This window comes from Salvelinus namaycush, chromosome 7 (genome assembly GCF_016432855.1).
Source record: "Salvelinus namaycush isolate Seneca chromosome 7, SaNama_1.0, whole genome shotgun sequence".
Classification (NCBI taxonomy): domain Eukaryota; kingdom Metazoa; phylum Chordata; class Actinopteri; order Salmoniformes; family Salmonidae; genus Salvelinus; species Salvelinus namaycush.
The window spans coordinates 5,400,144-5,423,110 of NC_052313.1; the positions used below are offsets into that span (position 1 = coordinate 5,400,144).

The 22,967-nt window shown below is 45.0% G+C and overlaps 1 protein-coding gene across 1 annotated transcript in view; it reads right to left on the minus strand.

The window, feature by feature from the left end:
- LOC120050916 (guanine nucleotide exchange factor VAV3-like) overlaps positions 1-8,748 on the minus strand; it is a 112,902-nt gene extending 104,154 nt beyond the window's left edge. Inside the window, exons 1-5 of the mRNA XM_038997442.1 lie at positions 8,693-8,748; positions 8,526-8,594; positions 8,169-8,280; positions 7,469-7,570; positions 6,206-6,274 (exon numbers count right to left, since the gene is read on the minus strand). Of these exons, the coding sequence (XP_038853370.1) occupies positions 6,206-6,274; positions 7,469-7,570; positions 8,169-8,280; positions 8,526-8,594; positions 8,693-8,748 (408 nt within the window). The remainder of the gene's footprint in view (positions 1-6,205; positions 6,275-7,468; positions 7,571-8,168; positions 8,281-8,525; positions 8,595-8,692) is intronic.
- Positions 8,749-22,967: the final 14,219 nt, after the last annotated feature.

Here is a 22,967-nt window from a genome sequence, read left to right on the forward strand (position 1 = left end):
CTACAGGTTTGGTTTGAATCCCAGCCTAAAGACCCATATGGCTTGGGACTACAGGTTTGGATTGAATCCCAGCCTAAAGACCCATATGGCTTGGGACTACAGGTTTGGATTCAATCCCAGCCTAAGACCCATATGGCTTGGGACTACAGGTTTGGATTGAATCCCAGCCTAAAGACCCATATGGCTTGGGACTACAGGTTTGGATTGAATCCCAGCCTAAAGACCCATATGGCTTGGGACCACAGGTTTGGATTGAATCCCAGCCTAAAGACCCATATGGCTTGGGACCACAGGTTTGGTTTGAATCCCAGCCTAAAGACCCATATGGCTTGGGACTACAGGTTTGGATTGAATCCCAGCCTAAAGACCCATATGGCTTGGGACCACAGGTTTGGATTGAATTCCAGCCTAAAGACCCATATGGCTTGGGACTACAGGTTTGGATTGAATCCCAGCCTAAAGACCCATATGGCTTGGGACTACAGGTTTGGTTTGAATCCCAGCCTAAAGACCCATATGGCTTGGGACTACAGGTTTGGATTGAATCCCAGCCTAAAGACCCATATGGCTTGGGACCACAGGTTTGGATTGAATCCCAGCCTAAAGACCCATATGGCTTGGGACTACAGGTTTGGTTTGAATCCCAGCCTAAAGACCCATATGGCTTGGGACTACAGGTTTGGATTGAATCCCAGCCTAAAGACCCATATGGCTTGGGACTACAGGTTTGGATTCAATCCCAGCCTAAGACCCATATGGCTTGGGACTACAGGTTTGGATTGAATCCCAGCCTAAAGACCCATATGGCTTGGGACTACAGGTTTGGATTGAATCCCAGCCTAAAGACCCATATGGCTTGGGACTACAGGTTTGGATTGAATCCCAGCCTAAAGACCCATATGGCTTGGGACTACAGGTTTGGATTGAATCCCAGCCTAAAGACCCATATGGCTTAGGACTACAGGTTTGGATTGAATCCCAGCCTAAAGACCCATATGGCTTGGGACTACAGGTTTGGATTGAATCCCAGCCTAAAGACCCATATGGCTTGGGACCACAGGTTTGGATTGAATCCCAGCCTAAAGACCCATATGGCTTGGGACCACAGGTTTGGTTTGAATCCCAGCCTAAAGACCCATATGGCTTGGGACTACAGGTTTGGATTGAATCCCAGCCTAAAGACCCATATGGCTTGGGACCACAGGTTTGGATTGAATTCCAGCCTAAAGACCCATATGGCTTGGGACTACAGGTTTGGATTGAATCCCAGCCTAAAGACCCATATGGCTTGGGACTACAGGTTTGGTTTGAATCCCAGCCTAAAGACCCATATGGCTTGGGACTACAGGTTTGGATTGAATCCCAGCCTAAAGACCCATATGGCTTGGGACCACAGGTTTGGATTGAATCCCAGCCTAAAGACCCATATGGCTTGGGACTACAGGTTTGGATTGAATCCCAGCCTAAAGACCCATATGGCTTGGGACTACAGGTTTGGATTGAATCCCAGCCTAAAGACCCATAAGGCTTGGGACTACAGGTTTGGTTTGAATCCCAGCCTAAAGACCCATATGGCTTGGGACTACAGGTTTGGATTGAATCCCAGCCTAAAGACCCATATGGCTTGGGACTACAGGTTTGGATTGAATCCCAGCCTAAAGACCCATATGGCTTGGGACTACAGGTTTGGATTTAATCCCAGCCTAAAGACCCATATGGTTTGGGACTACAGGTTTGGATTTAATCCCAGCCTAAAGACCCATATGGTTTGGGACTACAGGTTTGGATTGAATCCCAGCCTAAAGACCCATATGGCTTGGGACTACAGGTTTGGATTGAATCCCAGCCTAAAGACCCATATGGTTTGGGACTACAGGTTTGGATTGAATCCCAGCCTAAAGACGCATATGGTTTGGGACTACAGGTTTGGATTGAATCCCAGCCTAAAGACCCATATGGCTTGGGACTACAGGTTTGGATTGAATCCCAGCCTAAAGACCCATATGGTTTGGGACTACAGGTTTGGATTGAATCCCAGCCTAAAGACGCATATGGTTTGGGACTACAGGTTTGGATTGAATCCCAGCCTAAAGACCCATATGGCTTGGGACTACAGGTTTGGATTTAATCCCAGCCTAAAGACCCATATGGTTTGGGACTACAGGTTTGGATTGAATCCCAGCCTAAAGACCCATATGGTTTGGGACTACAGGTTCGGCTTGAATCCCAGCCTAAAGACCCATATGGTTTGGGACTACAGGTTTGGATTGAATCCCAGCCTAAAGACCCATATGGCTTGGGACTACAGGTTTGGATTGAATCCCAGCCTAAAGACCCATATGGTTTGGGACTACAGGTTTGGATTGAATCCCAGCCTAAAGACCCATATGGTTTGGGAATACAGGTTTGGATTGAATCCCAGCCTAAAGACCCATATGGCTTGGGACTACAGGTTTGGATTGAATCCCAGCCTAAAGACCCATATGGCTTGGGACTACAGGTTGGGTTTGAATCCCAGCCTAAAGACCCATATGGCTTGGGACTACAGGTTTGGTTTGAATCCCAGCCTAAAGACCCATATGGCTTGGGACTACAGGTTTGGATTGAATCCCAGCCTAAAGACCCATATGGCTTGGGACTACAGGTTTGGATTCAATCCCAGCCTAAAGACCCATATGGCTTGGGACTACAGGTTTGGATTGAATCCCAGCCTAAAGACCCATATGGCTTGGGACTACAGGTTTGGATTCAATCCCAGCCTAAGACCCATATGGCTTGGGACTACAGGTTTGGATTGAATCCCAGCCTAAAGACCCATATGGCTTGGGACTACAGGTTTGGATTGAATCCCAGCCTAAAGACCCATATGGCTTGGGACTACAGGTTTGGATTGAATCCCAGCCTAAAGACCCATATGGCTTGGGACTACAGGTTTGGATTGAATCCCAGCCTAAAGACCCATATGGCTTAGGACTACAGGTTTAGATTGAATCCCAGCCTAAAGACCCATATGGCTTGGGACTACAGGTTTGGATTGAATCCCAGCCTAAAGACCCATATGGCTTGGGACCACAGGTTTGGATTGAATCCCAGCCTAAACACCCATATGGCTTGGGACCACAGGTTTGGTTTGAATCCCAGCCTAAAGACCCATATGGCTTGGGACTACAGGTTTGGATTGAATCCCAGCCTAAAGACCCATATGGCTTGGGACCACAGGTTTGGATTGAATCCCAGCCTAAAGACCCATATGGCTTGGGACTACAGGTTTGGATTGAATCCCAGCCTAAAGACCCATATGGCTTGGGACTACAGGTTTGGTTTGAATCCCAGCCTAAAGACCCATATGGCTTGGGACTACAGGTTTGGATTGAATCCCAGCCTAAAGACCCATATGGCTTGGGACTACAGGTTTGGATTGAATCCCAGCCTAAAGACCCATATGGCTTGGGACTACAGGTTTGGATTGAATCCCAGCCTAAAGACCCATATGGCTTGGGACTACAGGTTTGGATTGAATCCCAGCCTAAAGACCCATATGGCTTGGGACTACAGGTTTGGTTTGAATCCCAGCCTAAAGACCCATATGGCTTGGGACTACAGGTTTGGATTGAATCCCAGCCTAAAGACCCATATGGCTTGGGACTACAGGTTTGGATTGAATCCCAGCCTAAAGACCCATATGGCTTGGGACTACAGGTTTGGTTTGAATCCCAGCCTAAAGACCCATACGGCTTGGGACTACAGGTTTGGATTTAATCCCAGCCTAAAGACCCATATGGTTTGGGACTACAGGTTTGGATTGAATCCCAGCCTAAAGACCCATATGGCTTGGGACTACAGGTTTGGATTGAATCCCAGCCTAAAGACCCATATGGTTTGGGACTACAGGTTTGGATTGAATCCCAGCCTAAAGACGCATATGGTTTGGGACTACAGGTTTGGATTGAATCCCAGCCTAAAGACCCATATGGCTTGGGACTACAGGTTTGGATTGAATCCCAGCCTAAAGACCCATATGGTTTGGGACTACAGGTTTGGATTGAATCCCAGCCTAAAGACGCATATGGTTTGGGACTACAGGTTTGGATTGAATCCCAGCCTAAAGACCCATATGGCTTGGGACTACAGGTTTGGATTTAATCCCAGCCTAAAGACCCATATGGTTTGGGACTACAGGTTTGGATTGAATCCCAGCCTAAAGACCCATATGGTTTGGGACTACAGGTTCGGCTTGAATCCCAACCTAAAGACCCATATGGCTTGGGACCACAGGTTTCAGCCTAAAGACCCATATGGATTGGGACTACAGGTTTGGATTCAATCCCAGCCTAAAGACCCATATGGTTTGGGACTACAGGTTTGGATTGAATCCCAGCCTAAAGACCCATATGGCTTGGGACTACAGGTTTGGATTGAATCCCAGTCTAAAGACCCATATGGTTTGGGACTACAGGTTTGGATTTAATCCCAGCCTAAAGACCCATATGGTTTGGGACTACAGGTCTGGATTGAATCCCAGCCTAAAGACCCATATGGCTTGGGACTACAGGTTTGGATTGAATCCCAGCCTAAAGACCCATACGACAGGTTTTACTAAGGAACAGAAAACCCTCTGTGCACAGCAGTGTATCTAAAACCAGGTGCTGGTGAACAACTTGTATCCAACAAACTAGAAAAGACAACCGGTTTTTACACCTGTTTTAGGTTGAACTAGCTCTCCCTCTCTCTCCATCTCTACCATCTATCTCCATCTCTACCATCTCTCTCCATCTCTACCATCTATCTCCATCTCTACCATCTCTCTCCATCTCTCTCCATCTCTACCATCTCTCTCCATCTCTACCATCTCTCTCCATCTCTACCATCTATCTCCATCTCTACCATCTCTCTCCATCTCTCTCCATCTCTACCATCTATCTCCATCTCTACCATCTCTCTCCATCTCTACCATCTATCTCCATCTCTACCATCTCTCTCCATCTCTCTCCATCTCTACCATCTATCTCCATCTCTACCATCTCTCTCCATCTCTACCATCTATCTCCATCTCTACCATCTCTCTCCATCTCTACCATCTATCTCCATCTCTACCATCTCTCTCCATCTCTACCATCTCTCTCCATCTCTACCATCTATCTCCATCGCTCTCCATCTCTACCATCTCTCTCCATCTCTACCATCTCTCTCCATCTCTCTCCATCTCTACCATCTATCTCCATCTCTACCATCTATCTCAATCTCTACCATCTATCTCCATCTCTACCATCTCTCTCCATCTCTACCATCTATCTCCATCGCTCTCCATCTCTATCATCTCTCTCCATCACTCTCCATCTCTACCATCTCTCTCCATCTATCTCCATCTATCTCCATCTCTACCATCTCTCTCCATCTCTACCATCTATCTCCATCGCTCTCCATCTCTACCATCTCTCTCCATCTCTACCATCTATTTCCATCGCTACCATCTCTACCATCTATCTCCAACCCTCTCCATCCCTCTCCATCTCTCTCTATAGCTCTCCATCTCTCTCCATCTTTTTCCATCTATCTCCATCGCTCTCCATCTCTACCAACTCTCTCCATCTCTACCATCTATCTCTATCGCTCTCCATCTATCTCCATCGCTCTCCATCTCTACCATCTCTCTCCATCTCTCTCCATCGCTCTCCATCTCTCTCCATCGCTCTCTATAGCTCTCCATCGCTCTCCATCTCTACCATCTCTCTCCATCTATCTCCATCTCTCTCCATCTCTCGCTATAGCTCTCCATCTCTCTCCATCTCTCTTTATAGCTCTCCATCTCTACCATCTCTCTCCATCTCTACCATCTATCTCCATCTCTCTCCATCTCTCTCTATAGCTCTCCATCTCTCTTCATCTCTCTCCATCTCTCTCTATAGTTCTCCATCTCTCTCCATCTATCTCCATCTCTACCATTTGTAGGGCTCCCGAGTGGCGCAGCGGTCTAAGGCATTGCATCTCAGTACTAGAAGCGTCACTATAGACCCTGGTTTGATTCCAGGCTGTATCACAACCAGCCGTGATTGGGAGTCCCATAGGACAGCGCACAATTGGCCCGGCGTCGTCCGGGTTAGGATTTGGCAGGGCTAGGCCGTCATTGTAAATGAGAATTTGTTCTTAAGTGAGTTGCCTAGTTACTGTGTGTGTGTGTAATTGGGTTTCCTGTCCTGTAGCTTACCGGAATGTTGACAAACAATTTATCCATCTCCTCCGAGGACAGGAAGGTGGTAAGAGGTGCCATAAAATACTGGATGGGAAAAACACAGAGTTAGAAAAAGAATTCCACTAAAACAGGAGAGGAAGTCAAGCAGTTTCTGGAAAATAATGATTTCAAGCACAACATACGTGATTTATCAGAACAATCCTAAAGCTGGAATCCTTAATGGTGAAACTGTCACGTCCATTCACGATATTACAACAACAAAGTAGTTACTGGAAACAACTAAACGTGTTTTTGTATCCCATCGTACATCATTGCACGTGTGACAGAATAGCAGAATATGTAATTCAATTCCCCTACTGAGGATTAAATAGTATCTGCCTACATAAGGGACTATTTTATATAACGTCATGAGCATAATAGTTCAGTATTAATTGGATTGTGAGTATACAGTGTGAAAGGGGAGGTATTTGGCAGTAACACCAGAGAGATAGGGGAGGTACTGTATTTGGCAGGAACACCAGAGAGATAGGGGAGGTACTGTATTTGGCAGTAACACCAGAGAGATAGGGGAGGTACTGTATTTGGCAGTAACACCAGAGAGATAGGGGAGGTACTGTATTTGGCAGTAACACCAGAGAGATAGGGGAGGTACTGTATTTGGCAGTAACACCAGAGAGATAGGGGAGGTACTGTATTTGGCAGGAACACCAGAGAGATAGGTGCAGTACTGTATTTGGCAGGAACACCAGAGAGATAGGGGCGGTACTGTATTTGGCAGTAACACCAGAGAGATAGGGGAGGTACTGTATTTGGCAGGAACACCAGAGAGATAGGGGCAGTACTGTATTTGGCAGTAACACCAGAGAGATAGGGGAGGTACTGTATTTGGCAGTAACACCAGAGAGATAGGGGAGGTACTGTATTTGGCAGGAACACCAGAGAGATAGGGGAGGTACTGTATTTAGCAGTAACACCAGAGAGATAGGGGAGGTACTGTATTTGGCAGTACCACCAGAGAGATAGGGGAGGTACTGTATTTGGCAGGAACACCAGAGAGGTAGGGGAGGTACTGTATTTGGCAGGAACACCAGAGAGATAGGGGAGGTACTGTATTTGGCAGGAACACCAGAGAGATAGGGGAGGTACTGTATTTGGCAGTAACACCAGAGAGATAGGGGAGGTACTGTATTTGGCAGGAACACCAGAGAGATAGGGGAGGTACTGTATTTGGCAGTAACACCAGAGAGATAGGGGAGGTACTGTATTTGGCAGTAATACCTTCTCTATGGAGTCCAGAGTCTCTGTGTACTTCTCCTCGGTCTGCTTGATCTCTGACAGACAGCAGCTCCTGATGTCCGGCTCTACCTGCTTCTGGAACGACTACACACACACACACACACACACACACACACACACACAACACAGCTGTCTAAGCAGAGCCTTCAGTATTAAATCATGGACACCATATGTGGGGTGTTTGACCTCCTGAGTAAGGGCACACAGAACTCCAAAAACCACTAACAGTAGGTGTCACTCATAACACCGGAGTAGACAGCAGCTTAAGGTTGAGGTGAGAGAAGGAGAGAGAAATATATATTGAGAGAGAGAGAGAGAGAGAGAAAGAGAGAGAGAAATATATATATATATATATATATACATAGAGAGAGAGAGAGAGAGAGAGAGAGAGAGAGAGAGAGAAATATAGAATGAGAGAGAGAGAGAGAGAGAGAGAATGAGAGAATGAGAGAGAGAGAGAGAGAGAAATATATATTGAGAGAGAGAGAGAGAGAGAGAGAGAGAGAGAGAGAGAGAGAGAGAGAGAATGAGAGAACGAGAGAGAGAGAGAGAGAGAGAGAGAGAGAGAGAGAGAGAGAGAGAGAGAGAGAGAGAGAGAGAGGGAACAAGAGAACGAGAGAGAGAGAAAGTGAGGGAAAGAGACAGTGAGACAGAGTGAGAGAGAGAAAGAGGGAGAACTAACCAGAGGAGGAGGAACAGCCTCAGCCTTCATCAGATCTTCGTAGATCTCACCACCATCTTCATCATCGTAGACACAGTCATACAGATCCTCTTCATCCTCCACAGCTTTCTCACTGTCACACACACAGGAAGGAGCAACACATTATCACACTAGCTAGAATGACACTCACAACCCTCATTTGTCCAGAGGCACAAGACAGGAGAGATCATAAGGATTTAGACAGTACAAAAATATGTTGAAAATGCGTGTTTTTGGTTGAAAATGTGTATTTTTTGGTTGAAAAGACGTTGAAAATTTGTATTTTTGGTTGAAAACGTCTCGTGCTCCCTGGGAACCCAGAGGTAAGGCGAGACATACTCAATCAGATCCACCAGATGGTTATAGATGTCCTCGTCTTCTTCTAGACTCTCCTCTGAAGGAAAAGGCCTTTTGGAACGAAAAGCACGAAATCAGCAACGGCTCAAAACATGTACTAAAACACAACATCATTTGATTTAGAAATTAAAATAAACACCAGAACTTACTTTATTCCAGTTTGTTCTGAAATCGAAGTGCTGGACAGTTTGGACAATGTGTCCATAACCTGCAATGAAAATGAATGGAAACGTTTTAGACTTGGTTACTGTAATGAGTATATATATATTAGTGTTGTACTTCTGTTGTTTAGTCAATAGAGGGCAGTGTTGCTCAATAGCACAATTATTACAGGACGAGACCTGTGGAAGAGTAGTAACTTATTTGAGTGATTAAATGACTTTCCAACATAATTCATACGGTTAAGAAAATGGTTTCTATTGCATAATTAATAGAAAGTAGTAATAATCATCCTAATATTTTTTCTCTCATTTCAGACCAAAATGTTCTGTAAACACCAGCCTGAGCTGCTTGTAAATGAAGAAAAGGCAGTGACTTTGTCAGCTGCTACAGAATCACACAGTGTTCATAGGATGTTATCAATACAATTACAATAGGGAATTATCAGTGTGACCTCTGTTCAGTCTGGTGTCAATCACTATCCACAGAATAATCCATAACATTCAGTATGGACATTCAGTATTAAAGGGATACTTTGAGATTTTGGCATTAAGGCCCTTTTTTATCTACTCCCCCAATGTCAGATGAATTTGTGGATACCATTTTTATTTATCTGTGTCTAGCAGATACCCATAGACTTCCAATCACTAGGCTAACGCTAGTTAGCATTGGCTTGCGAAACTACCTCTTACTTCATACTGGACACCAATACATAAAATTGTATCCACGAGTTGATCTGACTCTGGGGAGGTAGATAAAAGGGACAACATCCTGCAGTATCCCTTTAAGGCTAGTGATCATCAACCCCCAGCTTGAGTGTCAAAACAGAACACTGGAAATCATGTCTGTAACAGAAAGGGAAAATATATACATATGTTTTACATTGTCTTAATCCCTCTAAATTGAGTATGAACTTTAGTGATCATACATTTCCCCATTACACTCCTCATTTGTATTCTATTTTTATTTAACCTTTATTTCAACTTTAACTAGGCAGTCAGATAACCCTATAGAGAATTCCTGTAAGTAAACCATGGTACATTAATTACTAGATAAAAAATAAAGCAAAGAAAGGAAAATCCAAATAGACCAATGTAACGAACCCACAGCCTAACAGTGGATGAAGAATAAAATCAATGATTGTATCTTTAACTTAATTAGTAGTGTTCGGCTCTGTGAGTCGATGAACATGTGATTGACAAGTATGACGTAATGACATGTAATTTCACGCTGAAGTGGTCAGTAATGACCTCTGTCCTTGACCGGATCGACTGAGAGTCTTTCTAACAGCATGCTAATGAGCCAAAATAACACTTTATACACTTTAACAGACATGTACTTATAGTGTCTTCATATGTCCTGTTAACTCATATGTTGTAGTTCCTATAGTGGCTTCATATGTCCTGTTAACTCATATGTTGTAGTTCCTATAGTGGCTTCATTTGTCCTGTTAACTCATATGTTGTAGTTCCTATAGTGGCTTCATATGTCCTGTTAACTCATATGTTGTAGTTCCTATAGTGGCTTCATTTGTCCTGTTAACTCATATGTTGTAGTTCCTATAGTGGCTTCATATGTCCTTTTAACTCATATGTTGTAGTTCCTATGGTGGCTTCATATGTCCTGTTAACTCATATGTGGTAGTTCCTATGGTGGCTTCATATGTCCTGTTAACTCATATGTTGTAGTTCCTATGGTGTCTTCATATGTCCTGTTAACTCATATGTTGTAGTTCCTATAGTGGCTTCATATGTCCTGTTAACTCATATGTTGTAGTTCTTAGAGTGGCGTAACATATAGAAGTGTCAGTTAACTCATAAGTTGTAGTTCTTATATCAAATCAAATTGTATTGGTCACATACCCATGGTTAGCATGCAGCTCTGGATAAGAGTGTCTGCTAAATGACTTAAATGTAAATGTAAATGTAGCAGATGTTAATGCGAGTGTAGCGAAATACTTGTGCTTCTAGTTCCAACAGTGCAGTAATATCTAACAATTCCCAACAACTACCAAATACACACAAATCTAACAATTCCCCAACAGCTACCTAATACACACAAATCTAAAAGGGGTGAATGAGAATATGTACATATAAATATATGGACTAGCGATGGCCGAGCAGCATAGGCAAGGGGCAGTAGATGGTATAAAATACAGTATATACTGTACATATGATATAAGTAATGTAAGATATGTAAACATTATTAAAGTGGCATTATTTAAAGTGACTAGGGATCCATTTATTAAAGTGTCCAGTGATTGGGTCTCAATGTAGACAGCCGCTTTTCTGAGTTAGTGATGGCTGTTTAGCAGTCTGATGGCCTTGAGATAGAAGCTGTTTTTCAGTCTCTCTGTCCCAGCCTTGATGCACCTGTACTGACCTCGCCTTCTGGATGATAGCGGGGTGAACAGGCAGTGGCTCAGGTGGTTGTTGTTCTTGATGATCTTTTCGGCCTTCCTGTGACATCGGGCTCTGTAGGTGTCATGGAAGGTAGGTAGTTTGCCCCCAGTGATGGTGGTGCGGTCTGCACAACGTCTCTGGAGAGCTCTGTGGTTGCGGGCGGTGCATTTGCCGTACCAGGCTGTGATACAGCCCGACAGGATGCTCTCAATTGTGCATCTGTAAAAGTTTGACAGGGTTTTGGGTGACAAGCCAAATTTCTTCAGCCTCCTGAGGTCTGTGTGAGTGGACCATTTCAGTCTGTCTGTGATGTGTACGCCGAGGAACTTAAAACTTTCCACCTCCACTGCTAACCCTTGATTGTGGATAGGGGGGGTGCTCCCTCTGCTGTTTCCTGAAGTCCACGATCATCTCCTTTGTTTTGTTGACGTTGAGTGAGAGATTGTTTTCCTGACACCACACTCCGAGTGCCCTCACCTCCTCCCTGTAGGCCATCTGGTCGTTGTTGGTGATCAAGCCCACTACTGTTGTGTCGTCTGCAAACATGATGATTGAGTTGGAGGCGTGCATGCCCACGCAGTCGTGGGTGAACAGGAAGTACAGGAGGGGGCTGAGCACGCCTTGTGGGGCCCCCGTGTTGAGGATCAGCGTGGCGGGGGTGTTGTTGCCTACCTTCACAACTTGGGGTCGGAACCATCAGGAAGTCCAGGACTCACAGTCCAGTTGCACTGGGAGGGGTTGAGACCCAGGGCCCTGAGCTTAGTGATGAGCTTGGAGGGTATTATGGTGTTGAAGGCTGAGCTGTAGTCAATGAACAGCATTCTGACATAGGTATTCCTCTTGTCCAGATGGGATAGGGCAGTGTGCAGTGCGATGGTGATTGCGTCATCTGTGGACCTGTTGGGGCGGTATGCAAACTGAAGGGGGTCTAGGGTGGCCGGTAAGGTGGCAGTGATATGATCCTTGACTAGCCTCTCAAAGCACTTCATGAGAGAAGTGAGTGCTACGGGGCGGTAGTCATTTAGTTCAGTTACCTTTGTCTTCTTGGGTACATGAACAATGGTAGCAATCTTGAAGCATATGGGGACAACAGACTGGGTTAGGGAGCAATTAAATTTGTCCGTAAACACACCAGTCAGCTGGTCTGCGCATGCTCTGAGGACGCGGCTAGGGATGCCGTCTAGGCCAGCAGCCTTGTGAGGGTTAACACGTTTAAGTGTTTTACTCACGTCAGCCACTGAGAAGGAGAGGGGGGGAGGGACGCAGTCTTTGTTAGCGAGCAATGACGGTGGCACTGTATTATCCTCAAAGCGGGCAAAGACGGTGTTTAGTTTGTCTGGAAGCGTGACGTCGGTATCTGTGAAGTGGCTGTTTTTGTAGTCCGTGATTTCCTGTACACCCTGCCACATACATCTCGTGTCTGAGCCTTTGAATTGCGACTCCACCTTGTCCCTGTACCGGCATTTCGCTTGTTTGATTGCCTTGGAGGGAATAACTACACTGTTTAAATTCAGCCATATTCTCAGACCTCTTTCCATGGTTAAATGCGGTGGATCGCGCTTTCACTTTTGCACGAATGCCGCCATCCATCCACGGTTTCTGGTTAGGGTAGGTTTTAATAGTCACAGTGGGTACAACATCTCCAATGCACTTCTTTATAAACACACTCCCCGAGTCAGCGTATAGATCAATGGTGTTCCCTGAGTCAGCGTATAGATCAATGGTGTTCCCTGAGTCAGGGTATAGATCAATGGTGTTCCCTGAGTCAGGGTATAGATCAACGTTGTTCCCTGAGGCAGACTGGAACATATTCCAGTCCGTGTGATCAAAAGAATCTTGGAGTGTGGCTTTCGATTGGTCAGACCAGCATTGAATGGTTCTCGTCACTGGTACATCCTGTTTGAGTTTCTGCCTATAAGCCGGGACGAGCAAGATGGCGTCGTGGTCGGATTTGCTGAAGGGAGGGCGGGGGAGGGTTTTGTATGCATCACAGAAGTTAGAGTAGCAGAAGTTAGTAGCAGAAGTTAGAGTAGCAGAAGATTATTGGCCCTATGTGTCGTGCCCATCAATATGCTGATGAAATTTAGGTAACATTGATCTCAAATTTGCTTTAGGAATACCAGGACAGAGGACAGAGGCCACATCAGGCCATGGGAATACCAGGACAGAGGACAGAGGCCACATCAGGCCATAGGAATACCAGGACAGAGAACAGAGGCCACATCAGGCCATAGGAATACCAGGACAGAGAACAGAGGCCACATCAGGCCATAGGAATACCAGGACAGAGAACAGAGGCCACCTCAGGCCATAGGAATACCAGGACAGAGGAAAGAGGCCACATCAGGCCATAGGAATACAAGAACAGAGGACAGAGGCCACATCAGGCCATAGGAATACCAGGACAGATATCACAGTCAAGGGAAACAGCCTCATGTAATCTGCAGTAGGGGAAACAGCCTCATGTAATCTGCAGTAGGGGAAACAGCCTCATGTAATCTGCAGTAGGGGAAACAGCCTCATGTAATCTGCAGTAGGGGAAACAGCCTCATGTAATCTGCAGTAAGGGAAACAGCCTCATGTAATCTGCAGTAAGGGAAACAGCCTCATGTAATCTGCAGTAAGGGAAACAGCCTCATGTAATCTGCAGTAGGGGAAACAGCCTCATGTAATCTGCAGTAGGGGAAACAGCCTCATGTAATCTACAGTAGGGGAAACAGCCTCATGTATTCTGCAGTAGGGGAAACAGCCTCATGTAATCTACAGTAGGGGAAACAGCCTCATGTAATCTGCAGTAAGGGAAACAGCCTCATGTAATCTGCAGTAGGGGAAACAGCCTCATGTAATCTACAGTAGGGGAAACAGCCTCATGTAATCTGCAGTAAGGGAAACAGCCTCATGTAATCTGCAGTCGGGGAAACAGCCTCATGTAATCTGCAGTAAGGGAAACAGCCTCATGTAATCTGCAGTAGGGGAAACAGCCTCATGTAATCTGCAGTAAGGGAAACAGCCTCATGTAATCTGCAGTAGGGGAAACAGCCTCATGTAATCTGCAGTAAGGGAAAACAGCCTCATGTAATCTGCAGTAGGGGAAACAGCCTCATGTAATCTGCAGTAAGGGAAACAGCCTCATGTAATCTGCAGTAAGGGGAAACAGCCTCATGTAATCTGCAGTAAGGGAAACAGCCTCATGTAATCTGCAGTAAGGGAAACAGCCTCATGTAATCTGCAGTAAGGGAAACAGCCTCATGTAATCTGCAGTAAGGGAAACAGCCTCATGTAATCTGCAGTAAGGGAAACATCTTCATGTAATCTGCAGTAGGGGAAACAGCCTCATGTAATCTGCAGTAAGGGAAACAGCCTCATGTAATCTGCAGTAAGGGAAACAGCCTCATGTAATCTGCAGTAAGGGAAAAAGCCTCATGTAATCTGCAGTAAGGGAAACATCTTCATGTAATCTGCAGTAGGGGAAACATCTTCATGTAATCTGCAGTCGGGGAAACAGCCTCATGTAATCTGCAGTAAGGGAAACAGCCTCATGTAATCTGCAGTAGGGGAAACAGCCTCATGTAATCTGCAGTAAGGGAAACAGCCTCATGTAATCTGCAGTAGGGGAAACAGCCTCATGTAATCTGCAGTAAGGGAAACAGCCTCATGTAATCTGCAGTAAGGGAAACAGCCTCATGTAATCTGCAGTCGGGGAAAAACTCATGTAATCTGCAGTAAGGGAAACAGCCTCATGTAATCTGCAGTCGGGGAAACAGCCTCATGTAATCTGCAGTAGGGGAAACAGCCTCATGTAATCTGCAGTCGGGGAAACAGCCTCATGTAATCTGCAGTCGGGGAAACAGCCTCATGTAATCTGCAGTAAGGGAAACAGCCTCATGTAATCTGCAGTAGGGGAAACAGCCTCATGTAATCTGCAGTCGGGGAAACAGCCTCATGTAATCTGCAGTAGGAGAAACAGCCTCATGTAATCTGCAGTAAGGGAAACAGCCTCATGTAATCTGCAGTAGGGGAAACAGCCTCATGTAATCTGCAGTAGGGAAACAGCCTCATGTAATCTGCAGTAAGGGAAACAGCCTCATGTAATCTGCAGTCGGGGAAACAGCCTCATGTAATCTGCAGTAGGGGAACAGCCTCATGTAATCTGGCAGTCGGGAAACAGCCTCATGTAATCTGCAGTCGGGAACAGCTCATGTAATCTGCAGTAGGGAAACAGCCTCATGTAATCTGCAGTAGGGAAGCGAAACAGCCTCATGTAATCTGCAGTAGGGAAACAGCCTCATGTAATCTGCAGTAGGGGAAACAGCCTCATGTAATCTGCAGTAAGGGGAAACAGCCTCATGTAATCTGCAGTAAGGGAAACAGCCTCATGTAATCTGCAGTAGGGGAAACAGCCTCATGTAATCTGCAGTAAGGGAAACAGCCTCATGTAATCTGCAGTAAGGGAAACAGCCTCATGTAATCTGCAGTAGGGGAAACAGCCTCATGTAATCTGCAGTAGGGGAAACAGCCTCATGTAATCTGCAGTAAGGGAAACAGCCTCATGTAATCTGCAGTAGGGGAAACAGCCTCATGTAATCTGCAGTAGGGGAAACAGCCTCATGTAATCTGCAGTAGGGGAAACAGCATCATGTAATCTGCAGTAAGGGAAACAGCCTCATGTAATCTGCAGTAGGGGGAAACAGCCTCATGTAATCTGCAGTCGGGGAAACAGCCTCATGTAATCTGCAGTAGGGGAACAGCCTCATGTAATCTGCAGTAAGGGAAACGGCCTCATGTAATCTGCAGTAAGGGAAACAGCCTCATGTAATCTGCAGTAGGGGAAAAACAGACACATACAAGTTTTATAATCCCCTTTTGGCACTTGGAAGACCACGGTCAATTTCACAAATACACACGCTAGTAGGGAAAATAGAATTGGTCAGTTCTAGTTACTCAGTAAAGGGCTACTTCATAGAACCCAAGACTGACTCCAGAACAGCACAAGGGATTGGCTGACTGGTACCGGTCTGCTTCAGCTAAAAGCAATTAAACCCAAAAACCCTTTGACTAAAACCCCAGCTGTTTGTGTGTGTGTGTGTGTGTGTGTGTGTGTGTGTGTGTGTGTGTGTGTGTGTGTGTGTGTGTGTGTGTGTGTGTGTGGTTGTGTGTGTGTGTGTGTGTTGTGTGTGTGTGTGTGTGGTGTGTGGGTGCGTGTGTCCGGTGTGTGTCCGCGTGTGCGTGTGTCGTGTGTCCGTGTGTGTCCGTGTGTTGTGTGTCCGTGTGGCGCGTGTGTCCGTGTGCGCGTGTGTCCGTGTGTGCGTGTGTGCGTGTGTCCGTGTGTCTGCGTGTGTGCGCGTGTGTCCGTGTGTGTGTGTGTCCGTGTGTCCACGTGTTTGCGCGTGTGTCCGTGTGTGTGTGTGTCCGTGTGTCCGTGCACGTGTGCGTGCGTTTGCGTATTTTAGTGTGCGCGTGTGTGTGTGCGAGATTCTTGTACATGATGCTGTTGACAACACATTCCATCCCCATAAACTGCCCAATGAAAATACAATTGGCCAAGAACTGAACTATTGTGACCAATCAGTTCACGCCTCATTATTGCCATAATACCTCATGAGCCAATAGGGTTGTTTGGATAAATGTCCAGATAGCACAGATCACTCATGTAGAGCGCTTGGATTGACACGCACATCTTATATTTATATTTTAAGCATTTAGTAGATGCTTTTATCCAGAGTGACTTACAGTAGTGAGTGAATACAATTTTCATACTGGTCCCCTGTAGGAATCAAAACCATAACCTGACGTTGCAAGCACCATGCTTTACCACCTGAGCCTCATTGGACCCTCTCCCTCACTCTTCTATTGTCTATTTCTCTCCCTATCTATCATTTTTTCACTAATTTACTATTCCTCTCTCTCTCCCCCAGCCCTTCTCCCTCTCTCAATTAAATTTAAGGGGATTTATTGGCATGGTAAACATATGCTTACATTGCCAAAGCAACTGAAATAGATAATAAAGAATAAAGAATTTACTGTAAACATTACACTGACAAAAGTTCCAAAGGAATAGAGACATTTGAAATGTCATATTATGTATATATACAGTGTTGTAACCATGTGCAAATAGTTAAAGTACAAAAGGGAAAATAAATTAACATAAATATGGGTTGTATTTACAACAGGTCATAAATCTTGCTGCTGTGTTGGTACACTGTGGTATTTCACCCAGTAGATATGGGAGTTTATCAACATTGGGTTTGTTTTTGAGTTCTTTGTAGGTCTGTGCAATCTGAGGGAAATATGTGTCTCTAACATGGTCATACATTGGGCAGGAGGTTAGGAAGTGCAGCTCAGTTTCCACCTCATTTTGTGGACAGTGTGCACATAGCCTGTCTTCTCTTGAGAGCCAGGTCGGTCTTCGGCGGCCTTTCTCAATAGCAAGGCTATGCTCACTCAGTCTGTACATAGTCAAATATTTCCATAATTTTGTGTCAGTCACAGTGGTCAGGTATTCTACCACTGTGTACTCTCTGTTTAGGGACAAATAGCATTCAGGTTTGCTCTGTTTTTTTGTAAAATCTTTCCAATGTGTCAAGTAATTATCTTTTTGTTTTCTCATGATTTAGTTGGGTCTAATTGTGCTGTTGTCCTAGGGCTCTGTGGGGTGTGTTTGTGTTTGTGAACAGAGCCCCAGGACCAGCTTGCTTAGGGGACTCTTCTCCAGGTTCATCTCTCTGTAGGTGATGGCTTTGTTATGGAAGGTTTGGGAAATGCTTCCTTTTAGGTGGTTGTAGAATTTAACGGATCTTTTCTGGATTTTGATAATTAGTGGGTATCGGTATCTGCATGCATTAATTTGGTGTTTTATGTTGTACACAGATGATATGTTTGCAGAATTCTGACTTCAGATTCTAGTAGGGTGAGGCCGGGTGCTGCAGACTGTTCTAGTGCCCTCGCCAATTTGTTGATATATATGTTGAAGAGGGTGGGGCTTAAGCTGCATCCCTGTCTTAACCTCCGGCCTTGTGGAAAGAAACGTGTGTTTTTTGCCAATTTTAACCTCACACTTGTTGTTTGTGTAAATGGATTTTGTAATGTTGTATGTTTTCCCCCCCACAACACTTTCCATCAATTTGTATACCAGGCCCTCTTTCCAAAATGAGTCCAAGGTTTTTTTTAAATCAACAAAGCATGAGAAGACTTTGCCTTTCTTTTGGTTTCTTTGTTTGTCAATTAGGGTGTGCAGGGTGAATACGTGTTCTGTTGTATGGTAATTTGGTAAAAAGCCAATTTGACATTTGCTCAGTACATTGTTTTCATTGAGGAAATGTACGAGTCTGCTGTTAATGATAATGCAGAGGACTTTCTCAAGGTTGCTGTTGACACATATTCCACGGTAGTTATTGGGGTCAAATTTGTCTCAACTTTTGTGGCTTGAGGTTATCAGTCCTTGGTTCCAAATATTGGGGAAGATGCCACAGCTGAAGATCATGTTAACGAGTTTAAGTATAGCAAGTTGGAATTTGTGGTCTGTATATTTTATCATTTCATTGAGGATACCATCAACCCCACAGGCCTTTTTGGGTTGGAAGGTTTTTATTTTGTCCTGTAGTTCATTCAATGTAATTGGAGAATCCAATGGGTTCTGGTAGAATAGTTGATTCTAAGGTTTGTATTTGATCATGTATATGTTTTTGCTGTTTGTTTTTTGTTATAGAGCCAAAAAGATAGAAGTTGTATATCCATACATCTCTGATTTGAATAGATATCTCTGCGTGTTGTTGTTTGTTTAGAGTTTTACAATTTTCCCAGAACTAGTTTGATTCTATGGATTCTTCAATTACATTGAGCTGATCTCTGACATGCCGTTCCTTGTATTTCCGTAGTGTATTTCTGTATTGTTTTCGTGATTCACCATAGTGAAGGCGTAGACTCCGGTTTTCTGGGTCTCTATGTTTTTGGTTGGATAGGTTTCTCAATTTATTTCTTAGGTTTTTGCAATCTTCATCAAACCATTTGTAATTGTTGTTCATTTTCTTCTGTTTTCTGCTTGAAATTTTTAGATTTGACAGGGAAGCTGAGAGGTCAAATATACTGTTTAGGTTTTCTACTGCCAAATTTACACCTTCACTATTACTGTGAAACATTTTGTCCAGGAAATTGTCTAGAAGGGATTGCATTTGTTGTTGCCAAATAGTTTTTTGGTAGATTGCCACACTATTTTCCTTCTATCTATGGCATTTCTCAATACTATTCAGTTCCTTTGGCTTTGATGCCTCAAGACTGAGCAAAACTCTGATCAAGTAGAGTGTGATTTTGCTGTGATCTGATAGCGATGTCAGTGGACTGACTGTGAACGCTCTAAGAGACTCTGGGTTGAGGTCAGTGATAAAGTAGTTGACAATACTACTGCCAAGAGATGAGCTATAGGTCTACCTACTATAGGAGTCCCCTCGAAGCCTAACATTGACTATGCACATACCCAGCCGTGCGACAGAGCTGCAGGAGTTGTGACCCATTTTTGTTGGTTATGTTGTCGTAGTTGTACCTAGGGGGGCATATGGGGGAGGGATTGCTGTCACCTCCAGGTAGGTGTTTGTCCCACTATGTGCTGAGAGTGTCAGGTTCTTGTCCAGTTCTGGCATTTAGGTCGCCACAGACTATTACATGTCCCTGGGTCTAGATATGGCTGATCTCCCCCTCTAGAATGGAGAAGCTGTCATTGTTAAAGTATGGGGATTCTATTGGGGGGATTTAGTAGGTAGCACACATGAGGACATTCTTCTCTTTTGAGAGAAGGGAAGAAGAAGGGAGAGGAAAGAGAGAGAGAGGAGAGGAAAGAGAAAAAGAAAAAGAGAAAGTAGAGAGAGGGGAAAGAGAGAGAGAAAAAAAAGAAAGAAAAAAGAAAAGAAAGAAGATGAGAGAGGAAAGAGAAAAAAGAAAAGATAACTGGGTCCAAAGAGAGGGAAAGAGAAAAAAGAAAGAAAGAGAGAAGAGAAGAGGAGAGGGAAAGAAAAAAGAAAAGAAAGAGCAGAGAGGGAAAGAGAAAAAAAGAAAAAAGAAAAGAAAGAGAGAGGAGAGAGAGGAAAGAGGAATAAAAGAAAAGAAAGAGAGAGAGGGAAAAGAGAAAATAAGAACGAAAAAAGAGCAAAAAAGAAAAGAAAGAGGAGAGAGAGAGAGAGAGGAAAGAGAAGAAAGACAAACAAACAGAAAGAGAGACAGAGGAAAGAGAAAAAAAAACGAAGAGAGAGAGGGAAAAGAGAAACCGAAGAGTAAAGAGGGCAGAGAGAGAAGACGAGAGAGAGAGGAGAGAGAGAAAGAGAAGAGAAGAGAGAAGAAAGCGAAAACAGAGAGAGGGAAAGAGAAAAAAGCGAAACGAAAGAGCGAGGGGAAAGAGAAAAAAGAAAAGAAAGAGAGAGAGGGAAAGAAAAAAGAAAAAAGAGAGAAGGGAACGCGCAAAAGGAGACGAGAGCTGTGACCGCTACACAGACAACGACCGAGGAGATAAACGCAAACAGGGAGAGGATAGACAAAAGCAGCGGGAGCCCGAAAAGACACGAAAAGACGCTGGTCCGATAGAAAAAACAGAGATAGAGGGAAAGTAGAAAAAAGAAAAGACAGAAAAGCGAGAGAGAAGGGGAAAGAGAAAAAGATCAAATCAAAGAGAGAGCACGCAACCCCTTCTAGTCAATCATCTAGCGGGAACGCGCAAGAACACACCTCAGCAGAGAATCGAGAGTTCCAATATCCGCCCCCCCTCGCTACTCTCGTAAATAGACACAATACCCGCCAGATCGCACCACTGCTCGCCTATCTCTCGTCCCTAGACAAAACCAACGAATTCTCTACATATCGCGCTGGGATGTGATAAGCTAAAAACTCCATCCCGTCTGACACCTAAAGGTCAAAGACAAGGGTGACACCGCTGCCAAGGTGCATCCCAGAATCCCCACTGACTCCGACTAACCTGGAGATGAGATCAAGGCCTCATCCTTGAAAATAGAAGGGTGGATGCTACTGAACCTCCCCTTATCACTCCTCTTTTTCCCCCCTCCTTCCCCTTGTGTGTAATCCAATCATTGCTCTCGTATCTCTCTCCGCTCCCCTGACATATACGCCGTGTAAAACTAGTACACAAACCGCATCCTATATCCCTAGAAACTCCTTTCATACACCGCTAGCGACCAGCGCATGGAACACAGCCGGTGTCTTGATCTTGGATTTGTGGAGCTACTATGATCTCTCTCTCGGTCTAGCTGCCGCCCCCGCCCCTACTTCCCAGGAGTTGGTCTAGTGATGTGTCGCTATACTGCGATCTCTTGCGCGAGCATTCGGTCCGCCGCCCGCCGATCCCCCGCACCCTCCCTTTCTTTGCTTATAATCTCTCTCTCTCTCCGCCCTCCTGCCCTCCCTTTTTCTTGTGCTGCATAGGTTCTCTCTCTCCTATCCGCTCCCCCCTCCCTCCCCGCCCCTCCCTTTCTTTGTCTCTATATCTCTCTCTCTCTCCGCCTCCCTTTCTTTGTCTCTATATCTCTCTCTCGTTCTTTTTTGGGATTTGTGAGAAAGCTTACTAGGGTTTTAAAACCCGCCGCAAGAAAAAACGCACACAAATCCAACAAAGCATCCATCATGGCCACAGGACAGGGCATCTGTACACTGCAGCACACACACACACACGACCACACAAACACACACACACACACACACACACACAGCACAACCACACACACACACACACACGACACACACACACACAAACACCACACCACACACACAGCAACACATCGTGCCAACGCCCATTATATTAGTGTCTGAGGTAGTACGCTTTTAACAGCAATCATCAGAGAGGGGGAGGCTTCCAGAATCTGAAGAAGAGGAGAGGAAGCCATATGAACTACTCCTAAAGCTAAGAAGCAAAAAATGCAGAAATGAATATTTCATCATTTCGTGCCCTCTCGTTGAGAAACTGTAGCAACCACACGCTGCTCTCAACAAGACTCTCTCCCTGAACCTCTACAACAAACTGCACACCACTTTCCGTTGAGGTCAAATACGCACAAACAGACAATCACAGTTTAGTTCTCCCATCAGGAGAACACCACCACAAACATCTGTAGTCTCACCCTTTCACGACAAAATCAAACACAACACAGTTGGTCCAACACTTGACACAGTCCAGACCAAAGGGGGATCAACAGTTCACGGCAAGGGCTGGTACTCGGTACTGTACGGCTTAGTATGGTATCACAGTCAAGGTGTCTGGACTCTACTGTCAGCTTCAGTGTTATCACAGTCAAGGTGCTGACTCTACTGTCAGCTTCAGTGTATCCAGGCAATGTGCCTGGACTCTACTGTCAGGTTCAGTGTTATCACAGTCAAGTGTGTGGGCTCTACTGTCAGCTTCAGTGTTATCACAGTCAAGGTGCTGGACTCTACTGTCAGCTTCAGTGTTAATCACAGTCAAGGTGTCTGGAATCTACTGTCAGCTTCAGTGTTATCACAGTCAAGGTGTCTGGACTATACTGTCAGCTTCAGTGTTATCACAGTCAAGGTGTCTGGGCTCTACTGTCAGCTTCAGTGTTATCACAGTCAAGGGTCTGGACTCTACTGTCAGCTTCAGTGTTATCACAGTCAAGGTGTCTGGAATCTACTGTCAGCTTCAGTGTTATCACAGTCAAGGTGTCTGGGCTCTACTGTCAGCTTCAGTGTTATCACAGGCAAGGTGTCTGGGCTCTACTGTCAGCTTCAGTGTTATCACAGTCAAGGTGTCTGGACTCTACTGTCAGCTTCAGTGTTATCACAGTCAAGGTGCTGGACTCTACTGTCAGCTTCAGTGTTATCACAGTCAAGGTGTCTGGACTCTACTGTCAGCTTC